The 27,198-nt window shown below is 30.9% G+C and overlaps 1 protein-coding gene across 1 annotated transcript in view; it reads right to left on the bottom strand.

Annotated features, from left to right (window-relative positions):
• LOC143069143 (muscle-specific protein 300 kDa-like) overlaps positions 1-27,198 on the bottom strand; it is a 226,470-nt gene that overhangs the window by 20,911 nt on the left and 178,361 nt on the right. Inside the window, exons 105-129 of the mRNA XM_076243628.1 lie at positions 24,639-24,944; positions 23,990-24,298; positions 22,382-22,978; positions 20,849-20,995; positions 18,747-18,911; positions 16,106-16,288; positions 15,092-15,601; positions 14,481-14,687; positions 13,806-14,078; positions 13,230-13,442; positions 12,797-12,898; positions 12,191-12,211; positions 10,622-10,768; positions 10,109-10,279; positions 8,858-9,330; positions 8,267-8,429; positions 7,536-7,862; positions 6,816-7,157; positions 6,108-6,440; positions 5,614-5,747; positions 4,812-5,004; positions 3,744-4,376; positions 2,679-3,005; positions 2,022-2,342; positions 1,236-1,550 (exon numbers count right to left, since the gene is read on the bottom strand). Of these exons, the coding sequence (XP_076099743.1) occupies positions 1,236-1,550; positions 2,022-2,342; positions 2,679-3,005; positions 3,744-4,376; positions 4,812-5,004; positions 5,614-5,747; positions 6,108-6,440; positions 6,816-7,157; positions 7,536-7,862; positions 8,267-8,429; positions 8,858-9,330; positions 10,109-10,279; positions 10,622-10,768; positions 12,191-12,211; positions 12,797-12,898; positions 13,230-13,442; positions 13,806-14,078; positions 14,481-14,687; positions 15,092-15,601; positions 16,106-16,288; positions 18,747-18,911; positions 20,849-20,995; positions 22,382-22,978; positions 23,990-24,298; positions 24,639-24,944 (6,912 nt within the window). The remainder of the gene's footprint in view (positions 1-1,235; positions 1,551-2,021; positions 2,343-2,678; positions 3,006-3,743; positions 4,377-4,811; positions 5,005-5,613; positions 5,748-6,107; positions 6,441-6,815; positions 7,158-7,535; positions 7,863-8,266; positions 8,430-8,857; positions 9,331-10,108; positions 10,280-10,621; positions 10,769-12,190; positions 12,212-12,796; positions 12,899-13,229; positions 13,443-13,805; positions 14,079-14,480; positions 14,688-15,091; positions 15,602-16,105; positions 16,289-18,746; positions 18,912-20,848; positions 20,996-22,381; positions 22,979-23,989; positions 24,299-24,638; positions 24,945-27,198) is intronic.

Raw genomic sequence — 27,198 nt, 5'->3', positions numbered from 1 at the left:
CACAGGTTTTGACCGGTGCAGCACATTTGTCCCTCTTCGGAATAGTAGGTCACATCTTCCTTTAAACCACCGGCAAATTTTTGTCAGGAAAATATCTTCATCTTGAATGGTGTTCAAATCTATGGGTTCCGCCATCGTTAGCGGCAGCGAAGATGTAATATGGAGTTATTCAATTGTGACGTTATATGTTACTCTCTTCCACAGATCTGCCATAGATTTTGAGAAAACAAAATTCGACCATAGATTTGAGTTGTTTGCCGTTTGTAACGTCACATTTACCATAGATTAGGAATCTGCCATAGATTTGGAACCCGCCATTGATTTGAGTCCTACATATATACACCAGTACTGTTCTCAAGAATATTGTCAAATAGTTCTTTCAAAATATTTCTGTTTCTATTCCAATCAATATTGGTAAAACACCATTTCCTTGCACCAGAAATGATCAGAATAATCAGATTTTGTGATGCCGATTTTGCTGCTTTTAAAATAAAAGATTACAATTTGCTCCTTACAAATTTTGTGACAACAAATTTTATATAGTTGTATTGAAACTGAAACTTTTGACAGCTTTCAAAATATGTGACTAAAATATTTTACTCATGGTAATATTTCTTATATTAAAATTTAAAAATTACTAATAATTTTCTGTGACTATGATTTCTACTTGTAATTTTGTGACAGCAGCTTCTGACTAATTGTAAATTGTGACTAAACTTTTTACTATTTGTTTATTTCGAAACTGAGACCTTTGACTATAGGTATATTTTGTGAATAGCACAACTGAGAAGGGATGGGTGACTGACAGTTGATGGACATTTAACACAAAGTGAAGTTAATATGACGATGTGAAAAAAGGGACAAAAGCTTGTGACAATCTGACATCATTTTAGAATTGACAAAAACATGCATTTGTGACATAACTCACTCAAACCTTACCTCTTTCTATACAGCAAATAAAAGATTAATGAATTAAAATGTATTTTAACCTAAGATATAAATTCTTATTGTAAAAGATTGGATGAAAAATAATGAAGAGATTTTCATTATAAAGAATGACAAAGTAAAGCACTTGATAACATCAGTACAATGAAAATGTAAAAGATAATGAAAAGAGACTCAACCAAATGAAACAAAATTCAGCAGACGTCACATGATTGAAATATAAAAGATTGTATGAATAATATCTAATATGTAATTGAGATGTATTATTTTGTCAATATCTAAACGTTTACCTGCTGCAGTTTGCGTAACAAGTCCTCAATATGATATTCTTGACTAGAAACAACCTTGATTTCCATTTTTTCCATCCAGTCATGCATTTCTCTGACACGATCGCTAAAGCTTCCCCATCTGCACATATTGTCAGTTATTTTCTGTTGTCGTAACAGTGCTTGATTGCGTAGTTCATCCCACTGTTTGTTAAGTAACCTAATCCTCTGGTGCAAAACATTCAAATCTTCTGGTTGAATTATCTCCCCTAGTTTTCGCTCTTTTTCCAAAAGAGATTGTTTTTTAGGTTCACTGTTTGCAAATTCAGCTTCAATGTCCTAAAATGTTATAAAATATAAAACCATATTGAAATTCTTTAGTAAATATGAAAAAATTCGTTTTAAATTAACAACACTAAGAAAAAAAGCTCATTATTATAGTTTTTCCTTTCAAAGTAACAGTAAATTCTTCACCAAAAGCTCAAACCTTTTACAGTTCAATCTGCCAGAAGACCTTAAATAGACCTTTTGACTGTGAATCTATTTGGTATAAAGGGTATTTTCATATTTTCCAATATTTTTCCTTGCATATTATTGTAATAAAATAGTATTACAAAAAATGTATTGTCATTTTGACCTCATTAAAATATCAACTTATTCATAACTACATTTATTCATGTAAAGTTTGTTTTCTTTATTCAATCTTTTTAAAAATATTTCCTTAAATGATTATAGTCATAAGATATAGAAGAATTTGAACATTTATAATCCTTAAGGTAAATAATATTGATTAAAAGTCTTCGTAATCACCTTGCATTTACTGAGTTCAGCCTGCAGTTGATCGTATGCAGTAGGTAAATCTGCCGTCAATGTCAGTCGTGTGTCCTTTAACCAGGACAGAATATCCTCAATCTCACCTTCACACTCTTGCCATTGTTTTAACACACCCTCTAGATGTTCACACTGTTCATCTAATTTAAAGTTAAGTTGGTGCCAGTGTTGTTGTAACTGTGCCGTACTGACTCTGATCTGTTCCCTGGCTTTATCATTGCCATTCTGTAACAATGGCTTGGAATGTTCCTTAATCTGCTTCAGTGATTCTTCTTGCAGTTTGAATTCATTCTGCATGTTCTGTTTAAATGGAAAATAACAAGAAAATATTTTAAAGGGGATATACATAGAGCAGTTTTGGGGTCCTTAAATATAACTTCATTTTCAGCTTTTATCTCATATAAAGATAAATATAATTTCGTTGCAGAATAAAGAATTAAATTGAAGTTTTTTTGTTGAATGCCTTTCATTTTGAAAGTATGGAATAGTTACAAAAAAAAACAGGAAATGAATTGGAAAAATTGTTTATGAGAAACTTAACTGAAAATAACTTCAACACCAATTTGATAAAAAAAAGTATCTGTACACAGAATCAAGTAAACACATCCATTGGAATGACCTATTTTGTTTACACACCTGCGCTTTTTCTAGTATATTCTTGACTTTTTGGAGAGAAACAGAATCCACATCAAATGCTGTCATTGCATACTCCTTATTGGCCAACCAATCACGAAGCTTCTCTGTAAGATCATTGAAATCCCTCCATTGTTTTATGGAGGCTTCTATCATAGCCTTTTTCTGATTGGCTCTTCGGACCACACTTTGCCACTGCTCAGCCAATAGCTGGAGTTTATTTTGGAATTCTTTTTTGTTTTCTACTTCACCATCTCTCATCATTTTCTGACCATCACTAATAATAGCATGGAGGATTTGTTGTTTACTGTACATATCTGATTCAAATTTCTGTGAAACAAAACATGAGGACAATTAGTAATTGATAACACCAAGGAATAATTCTACCCACTTAACAAAGTTTGAAGTACCAGTATCACTTTAAAAAAATAAGCATGAATAAAACATTGTTTAAACTGGTTTAATATATTATGTTTAAAATGTTAAGCACTTTTAACTTTCAGGAAAATATGTTTCAGAAATAACCTTTAAATATGATCCAGACCAAGACTTTAAAAATCCAAAAATGTAAATGCATGAAGAATAAAAAAAAAACAAAATGGTCAACAGAACAGACAAATTTGTCTAAGGTCAACCTTTACTAGAGTCGAAGAAGTTACAACCTTACATTTACCACATCTACGAAATAAAGTAACAAACAATATACATTATTCATTCCTGTACTGGATGTTTTTAATATGAAACAATCATGCTTTTAAAGTTTGTGTAATGTTTCCTTTTGAGTAACTCCATGAGGAATAATAGTAAAAAAAATTGGCCCAATGACATTATCTTTTTCCAAAAAAAACCCAGTAATGATAATAATTGAGACCTCTGATAAATTGATAAATTTTTTTTGACGAATGAAGCTAAAATTTCAACAAATTTGACACTTACCATCGCCAAAAACGATTGATGGTCGCCTGATGGTAAAGGGCATTCATACCCTCTTGAATGTAATGTAGCTATTGCATATTGCGAATCTTGGTTATAATCAAGAATGACAAAATATGAACTGGTCTAACTTACCTCACATTTTCTGAGCTGACTGACTAGTTCTGGTAAATTGCTGCCAATTTCAGTGGACAGATCTTGCTCAGTCTCAGCTAAGAAGGTCATCCAAGTGTCACATTTTCCTGTGAAATCTTGTTGTGCTAGTAAATGACCTTGCACGTCCTTACTCCTCTCTTTGGCCTCACTATATAACTCATGCCATTTATGGTTCAATTCTCGTAAATTAATAGCACTAGTCTCATCAAGGGCAAGTCTATATCCAAGGTCATTTAAATTATCTAGTTCGGTCATATTATCGGCAAATTCTGAGGTTAAAAGTTTAAGTTTCGCATGTCGATTTTGTAACACTAATGTATCTGATGTCTTAACTGGTTCGGTTTCACCAAGTGTTCTAGCTGCACGATTAACGAAGGCTGTCACTGAATCGAATAATGCTTTGAATCTTTGGCGCTGTGATAAATCACCTTGTAATGCTTCTACTTGTTTTGATAAAATTTGTCTTAATGCCATGACTCTTTGTTCTAATGATGAAAGACGTGAGGTAAGATTTACAATTGATGAATTGTCCATGTTTTTAGTAACGGAATCACTTAGATGGTAAAGACTAGATAATTGTGTTTGGAAGTTGTCCAGATCTCGTTGAAGAGTCTAAAAATAAAACAAAACTTTATGATAAACAGCTTATGTTCCTTTTCCCTAGTTTTAAGGACATGCTGTCTCATAATATCTACCCAATAATCAATGAAATTTCAATTTGCATACATGATACAACTTTTTTTTTTCAATTAGCATGTTCTGTTGTGTAAAAGAACTTATTTATGACATACAATTTATTGTGTTTCATCACAATCACATATTTTAATATCCACTTGAGAAAAAAAAATGCGGAGTTTGAAAAGTAATATTTTTATAAATTTCAATCATAAAATTTCAATTTGCAGGAAAAAAACCTGGTAAGCACATGAATATTTATGCTGTTACTTATGATAACTACATCTTTAAATAACAGGTTAATAAAACATATAGTTGATTACTGTTTCCAGAAGTTCTTTTGCAATATGATGACACATCATTTTTACAAACCTTGCTCTCTTGTAGACATTCATCCCTCCTGCTGCTATCTTCTCTAATGGCTACCAGTTCATTACAGAGCCTCTCTTTGGCATCGAGCCATCTCCTGGCTTTGTTATACTCCTGCTCATACTGTTGCCACTGAGTCAAGCATGCTTCAAACATGGCTAATCTATCACGGAGATCACCTGTCATACTTTGCCACCTATAAAAAATGTTTTTCAGAGGTCATCATCAAATATTAGTATATTGAAGAGGTATGTCTGTTTCACCTGTGAGCTAAGATAGCTAAGATATGTCCTTCTTTCTCATTTATGCTTAGAAGCATTGAATATGGAATTTAACTTTATAAAGCATACACTGTTACATCCCAATCTCAGTTCAAAAGCCAGAAGTCACCTGACTGTGCGAGGGCCAGTAAAGGTCATTAAAACCATAAGTAATACATGCAACAATAACACCTTATTTCATTTTTATTACCATGACTATGGTTTTATGTGAAACAGGAATTCTAACTTTCCTAACACATTAGTTTGTTCCTGCTTTTTTAAAAGTTAAATTCATGCTTCTAATTTTTCATGATGACTTGCTGATGCCACTTTTTTTTAACATCACTGGGCTCAGTTGAATTACTTGTATTTGTTTTATACAACATATATACTTTTATTTGCTAAAGGCAGCAGAAATGGGTGATTTAACACTTGACAATTAAAGTCATCATCATCTCATTGGTTTTTACTCTAATATTTTATGGTGTTAAACAAATGTCACATTGTAAATTGCTGTACACTGAGAATTATAACAAAAAACAAACCTGCTCTGTAATTCTGCGAGAGCTTTCTGTATGTCTTGTTTGGCTGGTGTCTCACAGACCTGCATCAACTGAGAACCTAAAGCCAAACATCTGTCATATTTCTGTGTATTCTTATTCACATCACTCTGGAGACCCTGTAATACAGAAAGACAGTTTTCATTTTTAACGCTTCTTTCATTTTGACCATTTAAACTTGGGTGTTTGAGTTCATACCATCTGACTGATCCTACTTTGTTGCTGGCAAGCAATTCAGCTTTACATTATTTATTTTAGAAATTTTAGCAATAAAGTTTTTAAAATCAACCATAAAGGGGTCTTAACTAGACTTATTTTTAACTGTAAATCATTCTTGAAAAAAGATGGCAACCTATTATCAACTATTATTTCATTTTGTAATTTTGATCATCTTCATAGGTATATTATTAATACATTTACTAAGTATTTCAAACACTGGCCTAACATATGAGCAGTGTGATAATTTAATATCTACTAACCTTTAATTTTTCCACTTGCATCCTCAGTGTGATGAGATCAGCTCCAACACTGGAATATCTACTCAGACAATATTCTGTTTCGGACAACACTTGATTAACTCCCTGTAATTCTTTATGATAAGCTTCCCACTGACTCAGAAGTTCATTTAAAATGCTCTGGAGATCCTGTACCTGATCAAACAGGTGCTGCCATCTTTTGTTCAAGTGATCTAGACTAGACTGAATGCTACGTTGACAACCAGGAGAATCATGACTTAATTCAACCAATCGTTCTCCAAGACTACGAGCATGATCAATCTCTTCTTCTTTGGCTTTCAAAGTCTGCTGCAGCATCTAATGTTTAATTAAAATGAAATATGTATTCATTTTTCCAACTATAGTTATCAAAAATCAAACAGAGAATACAATCACTGACAATTTATTAGCTATTAAGATTCACAAATATTTCTAGTCTATAGTTCCTTATCTTACTTAAAAAGCATTGTCATTATAATAAATACATTTTCATTTGAAAATTATCTGCCAGTTCCTGCCTAGAGTAAGAAAGATAACTTTAAATAAAAAAATAAAAAAAATCTGTTTGCAAAATGTAATCCTGTGCATACAGCATCTTATCTATACCTACAAGTATACTAGATAATTTCATGAAAATTTCAAAAATTTAATCAAAATAGTTATTTTAAAATTATCCATAAAAGATTATTTTACCTTTGATTCTTTCAGAGTTTGTTTGACACTGATTTCATGACCAATCAGACGATAGTGTTTAACTTTGTCCTCCTGTTCCTGGAACCAGTCTTGTAACCGTGACAGACTGGATTCATACTCTTCCCATTTCTTTTGTAACATTTCAAAAGTTCTCAATTGTTCATTTACATCATGGCTGAGGGCCTGCCATCTTTTGTTCAAACTGCCGAGACGTTCAGCAAATTCTGTTTTGTCAGATGACATGTGAGATGTAGATTCTGAATCCTGGGTACCAATTTGTAAAGATGACTGGTTTACAAAATCTATAGTCAGCTGCTTATTTTGGAGCTCAATCTTGAAGTCCTGCAATTCAACATTATAATCGGGTCAAGACTACCTGAAGATACTTCTTGTAATTCTATATATTTGAATATTCAAAATCTGTCAAAGATTAGAGATATCTGAATTTGCATGAATTTTTCAAATTGGTCTTTCCACCTAACCAACAAATGTTTCTAATTAATTTATACTCAATTGATTTCAATTCTGTCCCTTTTCTTGGTAAATCTTGTAGTGCAAAAAAATATCAGAGCTCATGTTTGATTTTTCCGACCACATTACCATTAATATAGTAACAATTCTAAGCAATGAACAACAGTTAAATTTTTTTTTAATCTAATTTACTTTTCATAACTTGTGAGGAAAAGTCTGTCTTGTAAGTGAATAGAATCAGAAATATACCTTGAACTTTTTCAGGGAGATTTCAATGTCGGCCATGTTTCTGACAGGTTTTGATATCTCCTGTTTGACACCTTCCTCCATTTCATTCAGCCATGTGGCCAGTTCAGTCAGAGCTTGACGTGAGGGCATTAGGTCCATCTGAGCTTGATGTAGGTATTCCTCTGCCTTGTTTATATCATGTTCCAGTAAGCCCCATTGTTCCTCTAACCATGCCATATTTCTCTCTAAGCCAGCAGTATCATATGTCTGGTTTTCTGATAGCTGTTTACCAACAAACATAATCTTACTTTTCAGTCCTTCTTGGTTTTCTACTTCTTTTCTGAACTCCTGCAAAATGTGATACAGATTTTCTTTATTAATTTGAATTGCATTTAATGATTTGTGTAAATACTGATTATATATGTACATGGGAAACAAATCAAAGTAATTCTTTCTAAATGTACTTCTGTAATTAAAGATTACCTTGTCACATCCATTATTTCAAATATATTGCACAAGGGAAAAAGAAGTCAGCAAAATTTATATTTCATTCAATTAAAACTGAACATTCAAACATTCAAAGCTACAAGCTGCAGCAGTAACTTTTTTTAACTGATTAGATTTTTAACCTTTGCCAAATTCTGAATCAAAGCAGTCTTTGGTTTGGTTAAAACAGAAGGTCACTCATAACCATGAAAATAAAGGTTTTTCATTAACTTTTTCTCTTTAATTTCAAAGCTTTATTAACTTACCAAGAGTTTATCATTTTTACTCCTAATGGTGGCAATACTCTGTTGATCTTGGTCAGATAAATGTTTGATATCAGTAAGTTTCATCTTAGCTGTCAGTAGCCATGTTCTCAATACAGCTGCTTCAGCCTCAAAGGCTTGAAGTTGCTCTCCCAACTTCTCAGTTCTGAAAAAAAAAATAAAATATTTACTACTTCTAATAAGAAAGTGAATATTTACACTTATAAATAAAACAATAAAGAAGAATAGAAGTAACAAATGCAATTAGATACAATATTCCCGTACTGGGATTTCTACAAAATGTAAAGTCTCAAAATATGTGTTGAAATTCATCAGATGCAAGGGTATATTTTAATACATCAGGTGAGACTTTTTATATGTACGACTCATCAGTGACCATGGTGGCATTCAAATCAAAACGTTTAGAAAGCAAAATAAATCATAAAGTCGAAGTGCATAGAACACAAAAAATTTGTTGTAGCCCTAAAAAATGTTAATCTTTATTTTTCTGGTGATAATATATTTTCTTGAAATAAGGGAACTATAACACAATGATCTAATTGACCATACAGTAGATTAGACTTATTAACTTACCTCTTTAATTCTAACGATAATGCTGTATTCAGGTTAACCCATTTTTCTGCTAGCTCTGTGACCTCTGCCTCTAACCCAGGACAATTGACACTATGCAAAAGTTGTTTCCCCTTATCAACAACTTGGAAGACCATAGGTTTCTCATCAGTTAATTCTCTCTGTAGTCTCTGGTATGTGCTTATCTTCTCCTGAATTGCCATTATGGAATCGTTACTGGCAACCGGTCTTGGCATTTGCCTTTCAATGTCTTCAAGGAAGGAATGTAATTGGTCATGTTTTTCAGACAATTCTGTCCATTGTCGTACGAGTCTTTCAAGCCTTTGTCCATGTAAACTGGCTTTGTCTAGGATAATGTAAGTCAGGTTGTTGAGACGCGTGTGCATGGAGAGATGGGATTGCTGGGTATTTTTATCACACTGTTGAGAAAGGGTATCTAACATGGCTCTATTGACTTCCAAATCACTGAAGAAATCCTGTAAAGGAATATATTTACAATTATCAGTTATTTACAACTGAGGAAATTTTGATGAAAACTGTGAGATTGATTATTGCCATTTTAAGGAATGTTGTGTACAAACATTATGCTGTAAAAATTTGAAATGTTTTTTTTCTTAAGGAAGCTGGCTTGTCATGTTTTAGACTTTTTGTCAGATTTTCGGAATCCTCTGGTTTTATCCATTTGAATGCCTTGAAAAAATTTCTCTGGTGACCCCCATTTTTTTTTTGGTAAATCTTTTACATTTATAATGATAAGCAATCTATAAAAGTCTTATAAAATTTTAATTACTTTTTAACGGTTTTTGAGAACTTCAACTTGTCAATTATAAAGCTATGAAAAGTCAAGAGAGAATATTTTCCGGCCAAAATTTCAATGGTTTACATCTCGAAAACAAGCATGGTGACCTATATATTTTTTTTGCTCTTTGGATTCCTTTATTCATCCCCTATCTATATAAACTAGTGTTTAGAAAAGTTAATTACTTTGAAACTGAGAAGCGAACTCCCTTAAATTTCTGAAATAACTATATTTTTAAAAGTTTTTCCATATCATTATGGGATGATGGTAAAAAACTGTTACAGGGCAATGTGTTTTGTTAGTTTTTACTTGAAATATATTGTGCTGAACAAGTGCTGTTTACATGTTTTGTGCAAATATATAAAAAATACTCAGTTCAAGCCAAATAAATAAAAGAATATCCACCCCCTTCAGGGCCCCCTTTTACAACCCTCATCTATATAATTTCTACATACTTTATGTGCAGCCAGCTGTTGTTTGATTTGATGAAGGTCCTTGACGTTAACAGTTTCAGTTTTCAGCTTTTCATTGGCTGTTTCCAGGAACTCAGCATAATCCTGAAGCAGTTTCTCATACTGATCTTGCACTGACACAGACTGCAGTATGTCAGCTTTCTTGTCCATCACCTGAAATAAATACAAAATTTAGATATAAGTCATTTTCCAAATTCACAGTTTCAGAATCATTATTGATCATTATTGGTAAATTTTATCGTCTAATTATCCTAAAACAAAAATCATATCAGGATGTCACTTCATTGGTTGAAATCCCATTGTGTAGGACATAATTAACATAATTACAACACTTTGAAAATATTACCCAAAATGCATTAGATTTTGAAACAGCTAATTCCTTAAGCATGGTACCTCTTATCACAAATGTTTAATAAGTTAACTTAACGATATTAAATACAAGTGGATTCAGGATTTTCAAAAAGAGGCTGGGACATCAAATGAATAAAATGTAACCTTTTGTTGCAGTTCCATATAACTAGTCTGTAATGCTTTGATTTCTGTGGGATTAATCATCTTTGGAGCAACAACAGATAACTCTTCACCTCTTTGTCGTAGATCTCTTAATTGTCCTTCACAAGTCTTCAACTGGGCCTCCATTTTCTAAAAGAAATTCATAATTGCAATTACTTTACAGAAATTAATTAACATTAGATTGTTAATACTTTTTTAATTTGTTAAATTTTAATTTCTTGAATTAAAAATCTAAGATTGTTTTTCAATGTCAAAATGAATGTTTACTTTCAATTTTGAACATTTGACCTCTAAAATTAATTAAATTCTCTTTCAAAATCCTATCAAAATTTGTGTGTAATAATTGACCTTTTTGCCATTTTTTCCCCCCCAACACTATGACTGAAAGAAGTTTTGTGGTTTCCTATGTTTGCAAATCAAGAATTTCTACTAATACAGATAGCAAAATATTTAGTTTTACAACCATATTACAACAGAAATTGAATAACTTCCATTATTGCAAAATAAAAATGTGCTAAAGCAACAATATTCTATTTCAACAATTAAGACTAACATTTACAATGGAAGGGAGATAATCGTACATGCAGCCACTATCTATGCTTTAGCTAGGGTTTGTCTCGATAAAAATATTGATAAAGTTTGGCCATTTGACATTTGTTCATTAACCTTATTTTAAATCACCAGTGATGATGGACATGGACACCAAATGGGGACAGCTGATGAGAAAGTAAATAGAAGGACCAACAAAGTATTTTTGCTATATATTTTTTTTCAATATGAAGATGGTCTTTCTGGGAAATTCCTTATCCTCTTGCACTATTGTTTCTGTAACAAGGGAATGGTATCATGCTTTTGTGCATTCAAACAAAACAAGAGAATTCTGAAACCATGCTAGCTGCAGATGTGTGAAAAGCCAAACTGAGAAATAAAAGATACCAGTTGGCAAAAAGTATTTGATTAACATGAAAGACAACTCTACAGTCACTATATTTTGGTTAATTTTCAAACCTGAAAACTGTTTCAGATTGTTACATGATGTTTAAAGATTTGCTAGATGTGAAAATCTAATTTGCTTAGATGAAAAATGTGTCTCTTTCACATGAATTGAAACCAGAAATTTGCAGACAATTTTTTCAATTGTTGGAATAGCTCCTTTCATAATATGAAGGTAATTGAAAATACATGGTATGACCCTAAATACAGTAAGTTTTCTATCGTTTTACTTCATATTTATTTCATGCACTAGGTTAAACAACAAATTTGCTATCAGGGAGGTAACATGCAAATTTGGATGTCTAGTGTTTATTTTTTTCAAAATTGAGCATAGCCTTGTCATCTTACAAAAAAACATCTATGTAGCTTCTCTTTATTCATTTTTTCATTGCGATTTCCTATATGGTCTTATCATGCCAAATTAATAGTTTCTTATAGGTATATCTGATGTTTTTTTCTTTCTTGCATACCTTTTGGAGGAAAAAACTCTTGCAAGCTTAAGAAGTGAAATGGCAAGAATTGCTCAAAAAATGGTGACAACATTGATTCTAAAATTACCTGTGTACGAAAAATTGCATCCTAATACAAAATCATACATAAATTGTTAGATTGTAAAATAAAATCACAAGGATTATACTAAGAGTTCAATCACTAATTATCTATTGCAAACAACTTCAATATATTATTAAAAAAACAAAATGCAGACAATTTAAGGACTTAAGTACAAATTCCACTATTTCTTAGTTCTGTTATTATTGATAAGAGGCATGCTAAGTTCATATGCCATGAATCACATGTTAGAATGTCATGCTAGCGAGAACTAAAATTAACTGTAAAAGACTTTAATTTCATGAGGGCTACATGTACATAAAAAAAAATATAAGAAAATGAGATATCCATAAAAAAAATAATTCTCATCCTGAAAAAGACCTTTTTTTAAGCTAGTTTATAAGCCAGTATATACAATTTTGAATAATGAGTAAATGCATTGAAACATTCATCAAGAAATTGTGGTTACAAATTTAATACTCTATAATCTCCCTTTCTACATGTTAATTTTACTAAAACATAAATTTTCTTTAGAAATTATAATAAAATTGTTTGTAAAGTATTTCTCAAATTTTCACTGAATCTTTTCAGATTTTTTCAGACAATACACCATACCTGCATGTGCGAAACAAGTTCGTCTAGTGAAGCAGACGGACTCTGTGTTGCCATGGCAGATCTGATTTCAGCCAACTTCCTCTGTAAACTTTGAACTTCATCCTTTAAAAAAAAATTAAGTTTGAGTAAAATGACCTTATTACAATATCAAACAAAATAAGAATGAGTTTTAAATTTGTAATGATTTATTTTCTATTTTGCAATTCACCTCTTCTTAATATTAAATGCATTCCAAGAAAAAAATTAAATAAAAAAACTTTAAAATTACTTGTACCAATACAGTACCATACAGAAAGTCATCTGATATCCTATGAACTTCACTGAAAATTTAAATGTAGTCCTTCTGGATTATGCAAAGGGTCTAATCAATAGAAATAATAATTTCATACAATCTGTATCAAAATATTCTTAGAAAAATGAAGAAAAAAATTACTCTGTATTCTTTCCATTTCCGATCAGCCTGTCTGAGTTTCTCCCCTTGGAGTTGAGCCTGATTTTCTAACATCTGGACCCTCTCATTAAGGTTAGACAAGCTACAAGTGACCAGTTCCTGAGATTCTCTGTTTGTTGAGGTTAATAGGTCCTGAGAATTCCGGGCCATAGCAGATATTTCATTTTGTAGGGATTTAATGTCTCTTTGTAAGGCCTGAAAAACAAAACACAAAAAAATTAAAGCATTTAACACATTTACTCATGATAACAAACTAAGTTACACACAAATAAAATAAATATACACAAAACATATTTCAAAATTTGGAAGATATATCTAGATCTTGAATATAGTGTATTTAGTGCCTTCAAAATTTAAAAAAATAAGAATAGAACAATGATGTCAATGGTACTTAAAACTTGATTGCAAACCATGTTGTGTGATTTGAGTTGATAGACAAAATCTTATTCAAGGTTTTGAATACAAAGTTTATTATCTCAAGATTTGTTTGGTTTATAATGTCAGCAAAAAAAAAAAGCATTAAAGTATCTTACAGTTTAATTCAAGACCAATATTTACCTCATTTTCTCTAAGTTTCTGTTGAGAGTCTTTATCACTGTCAGGAGAAAGTATCTTCTGCTCAGCCAGATCCAGCCATTGTGAGATATTTTGCAATGCATCCTGGTACTTTTGTTGATAATCTAATACTTGGTCCAATCTCAACTGTTTGTCATCTACCTGAGTATTGAGCTGCTGCCAAAGGTTATTGAGTTCATCAAGGTTATGTCTGATGTCATTCAGTTGACCTTGAGGATCAGATGGTGACAACCAACTATAACTACTTCTAGGCTCCTACAGACAAAATTTGAAAATTAATAAAAAATGATTTTTCATGCTTGAATGGATACAGAAATTAGGATAAAGAGACTGTAGGAAAGACTTTTAATAAAAAGATCTGCTACTGGAATAAGCCTTTTGGAAATTGTTGCTTTAAATTAAACATTTTTGTAATAACTCAAGATCATCAAGTTACCTGCAAAGATAGTTGCAGTATCTATGATATTATAATATTTTGTACTTTAAGAATCACAGATATTCTACAATTCAGAAGTCAATTTCACAAAAAAACTTACGACTTAGATCGATCTTAAGTATACTGAATTGTTCATGACTTAGGATCAACCTTAGTCTTAAGTATTTTTTTAAACCGACTCCAGACTTCATTTCTACATTGTTTCATAAAGAATAACTTACCATATGTCCCCTGCCTCTCAATAGGTCTTCTAACTGTTCCTTTTTCTGGTTAAGCTCATCATTAAGTTCTTGCCACCTGTGAACCAGTTCTTCTTCACTTATAGGTGGTGCTATTGGCAGTTCTGGTCCCCTGCTTTGATATGATGGGGCATCAGTAGAAAGTTGCTTCACCAGTTGCCTATGTTCTGATAAATCTGATTTAAGTTGCTGCAAAAAAATGTAAATATAATTACTAATGTATGTTAATGTTAATTAAATTAAAATGTATTTGAATTACAAAGTGTATTAAGGAAAATAAAATCCAAAAGTGCATCTTCGAATTGTTTTATTTGCAATTATAAATGAAATTTTAAAACTGTTCAACTATATTATTATTTTCACTTGTATGAGACTGTTTATTTTTTTTTTTAAATGCCATTGAAGATGTCAATACCACATTCGTTAAAATAAAAGTTATAAATAGTGCAAGCAATTTTACTTATCTTTTAACAATCTACAGTTTATATAAAAACAAATATCAAATCTATTACGTAAATAAACAAATTACAAAATATCAAAATGAATTTTCCTATAAGACAACAAACAATTTTTTGGGGACTTAATCAGCATACCTTTTGAAGACTCTGGCGATTTTCTGGTAAAATGAGGGTTTCTATTTTAGGAGGTACCATGGCTAATTGTTTAGTATCAACTACCCAGTTTTGTAACTTCTTAACTTTCTTTTCATATTCATCCATTTCTTTATGCCGTTTTTCACTTTCTTTGATTGCAGCCCTAATTGGGCCTTGTTTTTCTATGGCAGATAGTTTAAGATTTCCTAGCTGTGTTTGAAGGTTTGTCAACTGAGATCGTAATTTGTCAGCCTTTGCGGGTGTTTCCCTCTCACATAAAGCATCACACTGCACCGCAAGATCGGACACTACCTGCAGACGATTGTTCAATTCTTCCTGCAATGTTTGGTTGTCATGGAGATATTGACGAAGAGACTGAACACTGTCTGTAGGTAAGGGTGTGGCAGCTTGTCTGATTTTCATTTCTTCTACCCAGTCTTCAAGGTCTTTCAAGTGCTTTTTATAAGCAGTCAATGAGATGTCATGCTTTTCTTTATCCTTTACAGCATTCTATAAAAAAAAGAAGCAAGAATATAATTTTTTTTAAACGAAATGGATATTTTACTTGATATGGGCAAAGTACAATTTCATGAATCCCAAAACTGACCAACCAATCATCTTTCTTCATTCCAGAAATATTGGAATCTATGAATTATCATTTTTAAGCATTTTCCTTCCATAAACATGCAGCAACTAAGGATAAAAGCATAGCATTAATATATCCCTATGAGTATTTTCTTTTGAGTGTGTGTTGTGTGAGTCTTTATATCTCATTCAAACAGAATAACAGAAATATATTCCAAGAAGGTTCATTTCATTTTCCTTTTGCTCATTCTTAAAGTAATTTTCAATAAATAGTTATTTGATTGGATATAATCTCTTTTAAATTAATAATCTTTATATTAAAGTTCCATGTATTTTTTTTTAACTAACAGGAGAAATGTGGTTCATGTACTGCAAATCAACATTTACTTTTAACCCACTTACAGTATTTTGATAAAAAAAAATCCTTACCTGGAGTTGTTTGCCTTTTGTATCTGCTAAAGTTTGTAGATTATCTACCCTGTCTGTGAGCATGGTAAGGGTGGCCTGCATGGTATTATAGCCCTCTGGATCTGATATCTCCACTATTTGTCTCCCTCTCTCCCTTACTCTGGCAATGTCCTCTCTTAAAGACTCTATATCTATCAAGGACTCCTGTAAAAAAAATAAGACTGTCAGCGAATATCTAAATAAAATAATGGTAGATTCTTAAAGTCTAAAATTTTAGCATGATAGAAGAGCTAAGAAAAGTTCCAAGAATACACTTTATTTCCCATAGATTATAAGTGGCATTATTGCCTTCATATTTGCTACATCTGACAGTACAAAATAAGGAATATTTATAAGGGTAAAAAAAAAATCATTGTTCCAAAATATTTTAAAAGATTTTCAATGTTAAGGAGATTTGAATTTGAACTCTGATCAATAAAAATTGATATTTGTCCCTGGAAGCCATATTTCCCAATTTGATTCGAATAAAATAAGAAATCAATATAAAGGACTTATTCCTGTCAAGCTGAGTTAGAACTGGCCTTGTATTTTCAAAAGTGGAGACAAATGCATGAAATAATAATAACTATGTGCTACAATGAAGGCAGGTAAGCAGGTAAACTAAAACAGCCCAGGATAAAGGAAGGGTTAAGCACCCACTAAGATGCTTAACCCTGTTACATTCTGTATGTATGTGCCTGTTCCAAGTCAGAAGCCTGTAATTCAGTGGTTGTCGTATGTTGCTGTGTAACATATTTGTTTTTTAGTTCATCATTTTGTACATAAATAAGGTTGTTAGTTTTCTTGTTTGAATTATTTTACATTTGTCATCCCAGGGTCTTTTAAAGCTGACTATGCAGTATTGACTATGCTCATGGTTGAAGGCCATAAGGTGACCAATAGTTGTTAATTTCTGTGTCATTTGGTTTCTTGTGGAGAGTTGCCTCATTGGCAATCATACCACATCTTCTTTTTTATATTTTTCCCTTGCACACATTTTATTAAATTGTTACACCATAACATATATTCCACCATATGCATGAAGGCTAATTAAAGTGTACAGGTAATTAATTATTGTAAGCGACATCTCTATCATATTCAATGAAAGTAAGTTGAATAGGTATGGTAAAATTGATTACCCGGTATACATGGGTTTAATAAGTTCTGAGCATAAGACTAATCAATATTCATGTATTAAAATTCTAAAAAAAAATCTGTTCTACATGGAAAAGTTAAAATCATTTTTGAAACTGTACTGATATTTATTAGGCAGTGCAAAGAAATTAACCTTTCACTTAAGATTTTTTTTTCAAGGTCAAATATATAATTTTCACTTAATTTAAAATCCAATTAATCTTCCCTGCAAGTTCATCTTCTTTACACTTTTGGAAAAAAAAACCACTATGGAATGTAATTCTTGAAAAGAAAAAAAAACTTCAAAATTTTATCTGCAGAAAAATCCAATGGAGAAAAATAATTTCCATTTTAAACATGTTGCCCTTTTTAACTTTGAAAAATGACACAAACATTTATTTACATCAAAAACCCATTCACATAGAAATGCACAGAGAACATTTATTTCAATATTTTGCTTCTTTCCTGAATTTAAATGTAAAGAAATATAACAATCTTTACAATGTGACAGAAACATTGATTTTACAATAAGCTTGTTACATCCTTCAAATTCTAAAATAAATATTTACAAAAATTCTTAAATTCATATCATAATTGTTTGAAGTATTCAAAAGTACTTTTAAGAGTCAAAATAAAAACAAATATCCAGCATTTAAACCGATATTTAAACACAATGACAGACGACCAATTATCAGATTTAGGGTATCGTATCATCTCGCGTCCGTCATAAAACAATGGAACAAGTGATCTTAATTTAAATTATACCACCCTGAACATTGACGGGTATGTTTTGGACCACTTCATATCAATAAACCAAATACACATTTCTAGTTTTAGTGTATTGGAAATTTAAAAGTGAAAATATGTTTTTGATATGCTTGTCCGGACATGACTTTTTAAGAATATATTTTAAGTTTTTAAAGTTTAAGTTATTGAAAATGGAAACAATTATTACATTCTTTAATTGTAACAAAAACATGAATCATGAAACAATAGAATCTTTCATAATACAGAATAATAATGTAATTTTTCTATATTAAAACTCAAAATTTTCTAAATACTATTATAATGACTATAAAAAGACTTTTTGTAAATTTTTACAACAACTTTAAACAAGATCTGTTTTGTTAAATTATTTTTCATAACACTGGGTTGAAGTTGAACTCTTTCATTTGATCTTTTTAATGAACTCCCTTTTGTCACTGTAGGAACTCATTTTAAAGATGTACAATTCAAAAAAATTACAAAATTTTTGTACAAAGTTTTTTCATAATCTATTTAATCTCCTACAAAATAGAATACCAACTAATCTGCTAGATTCAAAAGGCAGGAATTATTATTTTTTTTTTTTTTCAATTTTATATTATTTTTAAAAAATTTCCTGAACCAACCAAAACATCTTTTTTATATCACCTCTCCCCCCCCCCCCCCCAAAAAAAAAAAAAAAAAAAAAATACCAACTAACATTGATTTTAAGTAAGTAGCTTACCTTATAGTCTTTAAGCTGTTTGTCCAGATCAGCCAGAGACGAGGGATAAGTCCTTGCCAATTTACTCTGCGTCCTCTCCATTTTTAGTGTTACGTCCTGCACCGATTGCTGATACCTCTCCTGTTTCTGTAGCGCCACCTGGAGTTCATGTTCTCTGGCTCCGAGCTGTTGGGAAACAAGTTTAGCTCTATAAACTGCAGATGCACTGTTCGGTTTATTGACCTTATTTTGGAATGTGCTTAGCATGTTTATTTAATATTTATAATCCCAGGTGATGTATTTGTATTGTTGGCTCATGCTATAGAAAATTTATCCATCATAAAAGTCTATTGTGTTTTAAAGCATACACTATGACATAAATTACGCCATTAGAAAAAATTTAAACAAATTTAATGATTTTTCTTTCACAATCAAAATCCCATTGTACGTAATGATTTAGAACAAGCTAGTGAATTTTTCTCTCTATAATAATCATATCACAAGTAGAATTAAACTCCCTTTCTTTGAAGTCGGCATATCTCAAATACAATGTTGTTAAATGAACGAGAGATACTCCAGAATGTACAGGTTAATGGGACGACCATATAGATATAAATTTTTGAAATTACCATAGTCGTATATTAATAGATCAATATATATACTTGACTGGCGTTATTTCAAGAGTGAAAAAAACATTTATAGTGAACATTTAGTCATTTGACGGGGTTGAATTTATAATCAGCGTAAACCTTGCCAGACCTTGGCAACCTCCCCAGGTATATGTATTCATCACCCTCGTGTCATGCCAATAAAGTACCATTATGTCGTTTTCTTTCTATAACGTTCATACTGCTGAATCTAAACTTCTACACTTCAAGGATGAATAAATTGAAAAAGATTTATTTATGCGGCTTAATAATATGGTCTTTAATTTATTTAGTGTTATAAGCTTGATGGAAATATCAATGATTAGACTAAGTCTTATTCCATGATGAAAATACATAAACTTTATTTTATTGAATTGGGGGAAAAAACAAATTTTGTAAATCCTACTAATTTAAGTCAATTATGAATTTAATTTAATAGTAACATTTGAAAAAAATCAATGTTTCAATTAGGAAATTTGCTCAACTATCAGAAAAGGAGAGATATGTTATCAAAAGAAATTTGGAAAGTCTCCAGTTCCTATGCAAGAACCACTAGATATTATTTAAAAAGAAAATCTGCAAGGTTTGTATATTTTCACCTTATCAATAACGCTTATATAAATTTGCTTTGATAAAATTTGATGTTTACAAAATTTGTGCTTACAAATGATAAAGTTTTTAAACCTTTGTCAGGTGTGTAGTGCAGTATGTTACAAAAAGTCTTTGATAAGACAAAATTAGTAGAACATGTCACTTTTATTCAACTATTCAACTATGGCTACTGCCCTATTAAAAGCAGGTTTTTTAGTCCAAATTAAATGATGTGCTGTGAATTTTAAATGAGTTTATTTGTAATATTCTAAAGCCACAAATACCAAAGCTACAAATCTATTCAAATACGTTATGGATACAATTAATGGACGAAAAGAAATGCAGCGATAATCACCTGTCACCTTGTGTTCACACAGAATTTTGTTTATCTAGCTTCAAGTTTTAAAAAGTATTTTCAAGGAGTGATAATTTTCAAATTAATGCACATGTATATATGCATTTTTACAAAAATTGTCTTCATTGTTTATTTACATACAAGTATATAAAAGTAATTTCAAGGAGTGAAACTTTTCAAATTAATGTGCATGTATAAATATATATATGTATCGCAAAATTGCCAATATATAAGTGAAAGTTAAGTGCCAAACTTCAGTGTTCCATTTACAACAAAATACCTACACTTAATTCACTGTTTCAGAATTTAAAGAATTGTGGGTAATATTTTCTGCACAGTGTACCACAACACGGTGTGATTGGCTTAAACAATGGTAAACAATGGGAATTTAACCAATGACATGATGGCACTATTTCAATTTGAGGGTACAAACAAGGAAATTACCCACAATGCTTTAGATTCTGAAACAGTGAATAAAACTCAAGATATTTAAGATGATACAAAATAAAATGTGACTATGTGTCCAGTACCTGATGTTGAAGAGTATTCCAAGAGGTATTCAGCAAAGCTAATTCTCCTAATTTTGGCCTTAATTTGGCACCAAATGATGCACTTCGTTCTCTTGGAGGACCATGTAATTCTGGCTGTAGCAGATTAGGTACACTAGCTGAGACCTCCTGGATATAACAAGCACCAAAAGTCAGAACAAACAACTTTGTGAAGAACATATAACAATCGTTTTTTTTTTAAAGTGTTATAGAAAACTTTCCCTCCCCATGAACTTTTAGGAACAAAAGAATCCAGGAAATTAATAAAACAGCATGTTTTGCTCTTTTTCCACATGAAATCTAGAAATTTATTGAGCTACATAGGCAAGTTTGCTATTTATCCATAAAATTTTGTTTTTATTAAACCAGTCAATTTTTCGATTTTTTCCACCCACAAATCTAAGGAAAATTTGAGCTGGGAAAGTTTTGCTATATACCATCAAACAATAACATGCTGCATAATATCAACATCTTTAGTTTGAATTTTTTTTTTTATCCTTGTTTTCAAAATTCCAATAGGGAACATATCTTTTATAATTGTATAAATAAACCAATTGTTCAATACGTTTCGGCCATTGGCCTTCTTCAGTTGTTTATTATTCCTCTAAACTACATGGCTGCCATTTTTTTTTAAAACATTGAAAAGATGTTTTTTTTTTTACCAAAGTCATGACACTAAAGTTGTTTGTTCTAGTTTATAATAATAATGCAACACAAAACAGCAAGCCTACAAATAAAACCACACAACAAACAGTGCTTTAGCTATAAAGTAATAATTTTCCTACAAATTTTAAAAAACAAAACTAAATTCCTATTCCCAAAGTATTAAAGTTACCAAAATACCTCTACATTTCCTTCTCAATTAATGATTTTTTCAGATTTAATCTTATCACAGTGTACAAGCACTATAACCTAAATATCGGTAAAAATAATGCTGCATTTCAATACTTTGAGAAAATAAACTTTTAAAATGTTAAATTGTTCTGTAATCTGCATTTATCATTAACAATTGACATAATATGATTTTATAACAATACAAAACAAAAAAGAAAATATTTGTTTAAAAGGAATGTTTGAAAAGTAAAATTGACCCAAGTACTCAAAACAAGTAAAAATTGAATAAGAATAATTAACCAAAATGTAACAGAATATTCTAAAACACATTTTTCTTTAAAATTTAAAATTTAAAGGGGAAGTTAATAATTTGATAATTTAAAGTCCAAATGGTTTCATTACATTTTTGTACTGTGCTTTCAAGGTTACACTTACTTGTACATTGTGAATAATATTTACGCATTTGTCAAAAATAGTAGTTTTTCTACCAGATTTAAATATCTTTTAAAGTATAATAATATGTTTGAAACTTTCACTTTTATCTTTTAATAAGAAGAGAATTCTAATATGCAGAAAAAGAGAAACTTCATTCAAAGTGCATGCACATAACATTCAGTTCACAACACATGCAACAAAATCCATTTTATAGTAACCCTAAACGATTCCATATAAACAATTTACCATTTCAGAGAAAGGCTGTAAGCTTGGACTAGCTACATTCCGGTGAAGACTCGTGCCACCAGTACGGCCTGGCTGTGAAAGAGATGACATTTTAACTGGTTCTTGATGCTGTCTGGCCATTTTTTCTTCAGTAAGAGGTGATGGTGACCTACTTCTCTGTTGGTGACCTTGCCCTCTTGGTTTTCTCATATCCATGGTTTCAAAGAGACCAGGATAGTTTTCTATTGTGATATCTGTGTCGTCAGAGCGACCAGATAAACTTCCTGGTTCGTCTTGACGGGGACCCATTTTATCAGATGAGCGTCCATATTTACTTGACCGCATGGTTGATGATGAAAAATCTGCATCTGATACAGATCTCTGTGTAGCATTCAAGGAACCCTCATGTGAAACAAAGATACCACTATCAGGTCCTGATCTATCTGCCTCTCCAGTGACCTTTAATGAGGGCAAGGATGATGGATAGCGATAACCCATTTGTGACAATTTTTCTACCATTGCAGGTCTCATTCCTAGACTTCTTTCACTTAAATGTTTACTTTTTTCATTAATGTCATTGATTTTGTCCTGGTATGATTTGATTTGAAATGCAAGAGCCTGAAATTAGTACATGTATAAAAGCAACATGCAGACTATATTTTATAAACGATACATGTACAAGAACTGGCATACCAATTAGCACTGCAGTAGGTACTTTTAAATTGCAACAACTACAGCAGAATTTTAATAACTACATCAATAACTATAGAACAATGCTATATGAAAAAGAGAAGATTTAGTTTGGACTTTATGTGATGACACATGCAGTCAAAAATTTGAGTTCTGTAATTTCAGAATATTAGACTAAATGTCACAATGCACAGTGGTTGGAGTTTTAAAAGAATCATGCACATGCCATTTTTTCCAGCAAACTCAAAAGTAAAAGAACAGGCAAGTTCCTTCTTGAAGTCTAAAATATCATATTATTTGAAGGGCAACTACTGGAGATTCATCAATAATCATTGGATATCATTTTTTAAGGATTTCATAGGTACTGGGGAACTAAGAATTAAAATAATTTTCTAAAGGAATGTATATAACTTTGCCAAAGCTATGAAGTCAAATATCCAAGAAATGCAAGTTTTCTTCAATCCAAGAAAGTTGGTACCTACGAAAATTAATGAATCCACAGTAATTAATTTACAAGGAAATTTGAACACTGGGATGAAAGAGATCCCATCTTATTTTTACCCCTTTAACATTTATTTTATGACACTCAAAAGATACTGACATTCTAAACAAATACATAATAAACTTTATTCTACCAACAGTTATTACCAATTTCTACATGAAATTTCACATATCTTATGGAACTTCAATTTTTCACTAATTTTTGTTGGTCTCTTTTCTATTTAAATTATCTGATAGGCTAGCTATTCTTTATTTCAAATATTCATAATAGTTTACATTTAAGATTAAAAAATGTGAAAATTTCTGAAAAAAAGCAGTGTTTTCAAATTAAAAGCAATGCAAAACATAAGAATGTGAAATTCCATAATTCAGGTTCATAAATAGATAAATTCTACATCACAACATGATTTAGCAATATGAATATGAACTATGACTTACATTATGCTCTGCAATCTGCTTCTTCAATGTGTTTACATCTGCAGCCTGTACAGGAGCACTGAGAAGCTTGTCTTGAGCCTCTGTAATAGCAGACGACAAATGACGTATGTCTGATTCATATTGTTCCTGTTGTATGATAGATTCCTGTAACTCTTCACATTGCTGCCGAGCCATATGTTGGAGTTCGGACATTTCAGTGGCTAAAGCGGCCTCAGGTTCCTCCTTGCCGGTTAAAGACTTCAGTTCTGACTGTTTCTGTTCTACCAGCATAGCTTTGCCTTTGTGGCTATCAATGTCTTCCAATATTTTCTGGAGAGAAAAAAAAGGCATTTGGTATTAATTTACTTCCTATATCACTAGTTTGTTCTTGAGAGTTTCAATGAATTTTAGTTTCAAAATTGAGAATGGAAGTGGGGAGTGTGTCAATGAGACAACAACCCAAATTAAGAGCAGAAATCAGCCCAAGGTCTTCTATACAGCGAGATTTTAATTTTGCCTGCAGTAATTCTTGTATTGCTTGATATTTTTTAACATTTCAATGAAATCAAATTTTTATAACTGTATTTCAATGAAGTCTATATTAAACTGTGCTTATTTTTAGCTTACTATTAAATTATTAAAGATTTCCGTGTAATGAGATTTGTCTCACCTCTTGTATTGCTAGTTGTTCTTTCAATGTCAGTGTAGTATCTCTCATAGTGAGATGAGATCTCGTCTCATCCATCCAGAGTCTCAGGCGAGTAAGCTCGTCCTCATAGTCGTCAATATCATCGTTAATTTCTTCTAATGTGTTTAGTTTCTCTGATCCTTTGGAATGTAAATTGAACATTCTTTTGTTCAGTTTTGATAGTCTGTCTCTTGCAGATGTAGCGTCACAAAGCTGATCTAGTTTTTTACTAATTGTTCCAAGACTAGATAGTTTATCTTGCTGATGGTCAAGATCTTTGGTCAGTTTCTGTCAAATAAAATAAGAGACACAAATTACAATAACATATTCATATTTTGACATAACAATCTTCCAAAAGATATTCAGTTCAAGGCTATCGAAATAAAAAAAAAGTTGTATTCATATTTTGACATAACAATCTTCCAAAAGATATTCAGTTCAAGGCTATCGAAATAAAAAAAAAGTTGTATTCATATTTTGACATAACAATCTTCCAAAAGATATTCAGTTCAAGGCTATCGAAATAAAAAAAAAGTTGTATTCATATTTTGACATAACAATCTTCCAAAAGATATTCAGTTCAAGGCTATCGAAATAAAAAAAAAGTTGTATTCATATTTTGACATAACAATCTTCCAAAAGATATTCAGTTCAAGGCTATCGAAATAAAAAAAAAGTTGTATTCATATTTTGACATAACAATCTTCCAAAATTGTATTCATATTTTGACATAACAATCTTCCAAAAGATATTCAGTTCAAGGCTATCGAAATAAAAAAAAAGTTGTATTCATATTTTGACATAACAATCTTCCAAAAGATATTCAGTTCAAGGCTATCGAAATAAAAAAAAAGTTGTATTCATATTTTGACATAACAATCTTCCAAAAGATATTCAGTTCAAGGCTATCGAAATAAAAAAAAAGTTGTATTCATATTTTGACATAACAATCTTCCAAAAGATATTCAGTTCAAGGCTATCGAAATAAAAAAAAAGTTGTATTCATATTTTGACATAACAATCTTCCAAAAGATATTCAGTTCAAGGCTATCGAAATAATAAAAAAGTTGTATTCATATTTTGACATAACAATCTTCCAAAAGATATTCAGTTCAAGGCTATCGAAACAAAAAAAAAGTTGAAGCTTGTTAAATAATACCTCTAAAAAAGGACTTCAGCATGAACATTTGTTTTATGCAAGACACTTAAAATAGATCAGTCCGAATTTAATAGTGCAAAAGGGTTCGAGGTACATTTAAACTTCATGCTATCAACAGATGAATTCATTTTTTTTTTAAGATATCGAAAGTGACAAAGTTACGATGTAATCTTAATCAATATTCAAATTGGTAAAATTATTTTAATTGCAACATTTTCGAAGATATGAATCAAAAATAGAACAAATTCAATGTGTATCAATATATGCAAAGACATATATAAATAACTTAATTATGATTTCCATTCATACATAAATTCATAAAACGAATTACAAATTATGTACTTAGTATATCTTTAAATTTAATCAAATCTTTGATATCTCTGATAAGACGTAATAAGACATCATAAGCCAAGTTAAACCCCCTGTTCGATATACATTTTGACAGTTCTTACTATAAACAAATTAAAAAATATTCTAATTTTTTTTATGAATTTTCATCAGGAATCGATATTCAAAAGAGGAAGGTCAACCAGGTTTCTGAGGGCTTTACATGAACTTAAATATTTCTAAACAGGTAACTAATAAACTATTTTTTAAGCAACATAGGTATTCAAATTATTTAAATAGTTAGTTGAAAAATTTGTTTCAACAATGTAATGAAACAATGATTATTGGGTAAATTGTTTTAATTTGTGTTTTACAATGTATTACAAAAACAAAACAAGTGAATTTATAAATGTTTAGACTCACAAATCTCAATGCTTTAAAGGAAATTTTAGAAAAGAGAATTGTGCAGAGTCAGCAGAACTACATACACATTACATTTACCATGAAAAAATTGCAAATTGAAAAAATGTCCTAAAAAAATGTAGCAAACAAATAATTTCTGTAGCAATTTGCAGGTTGTTGCTTTCAATCCCAAGAATATGACACACTCGATATGTCTACTGCTAAAATTGCTTAAACAGTGAAAATTATAATGAAATATGCTTGGGTTTCTGTAAAGTTGCATAATATTGGACACTGGCTAGGCTAGACATAATATTTCAATAAACATATTCAAACTATTGCAAAATAACACTTCAATGTTAAATACATTTTTTACAAGAAACCAGGTGCACTATGAGGATTTTTTGAAAAAAAGGTTGCCCCTTGCAAGCCATTGTTCTGAGTGATATATGTACTTAGATACTTGTTAAAAGCCAATGCATTTATTATATATAAAGCACCTTATGTTGGAGGGGGTGGGGGGGGGGGGCTTCTGAAAATTGAATTTTCACATTGATGTCAATAAAAATTAAATGTACTGTAGTTCTAAGTCATTGTAAATAATCCTACAAGACTTTGAGCAAAAAATTAATCTTTTCACCATGCATTTTCTCT

This window comes from Mytilus galloprovincialis, chromosome 3 (genome assembly GCF_965363235.1).
Source record: "Mytilus galloprovincialis chromosome 3, xbMytGall1.hap1.1, whole genome shotgun sequence".
NCBI lineage: Eukaryota > Metazoa > Mollusca > Bivalvia > Mytilida > Mytilidae > Mytilus > Mytilus galloprovincialis.
This window is presented reverse-complemented; position numbering and strand designations above follow the sequence as displayed.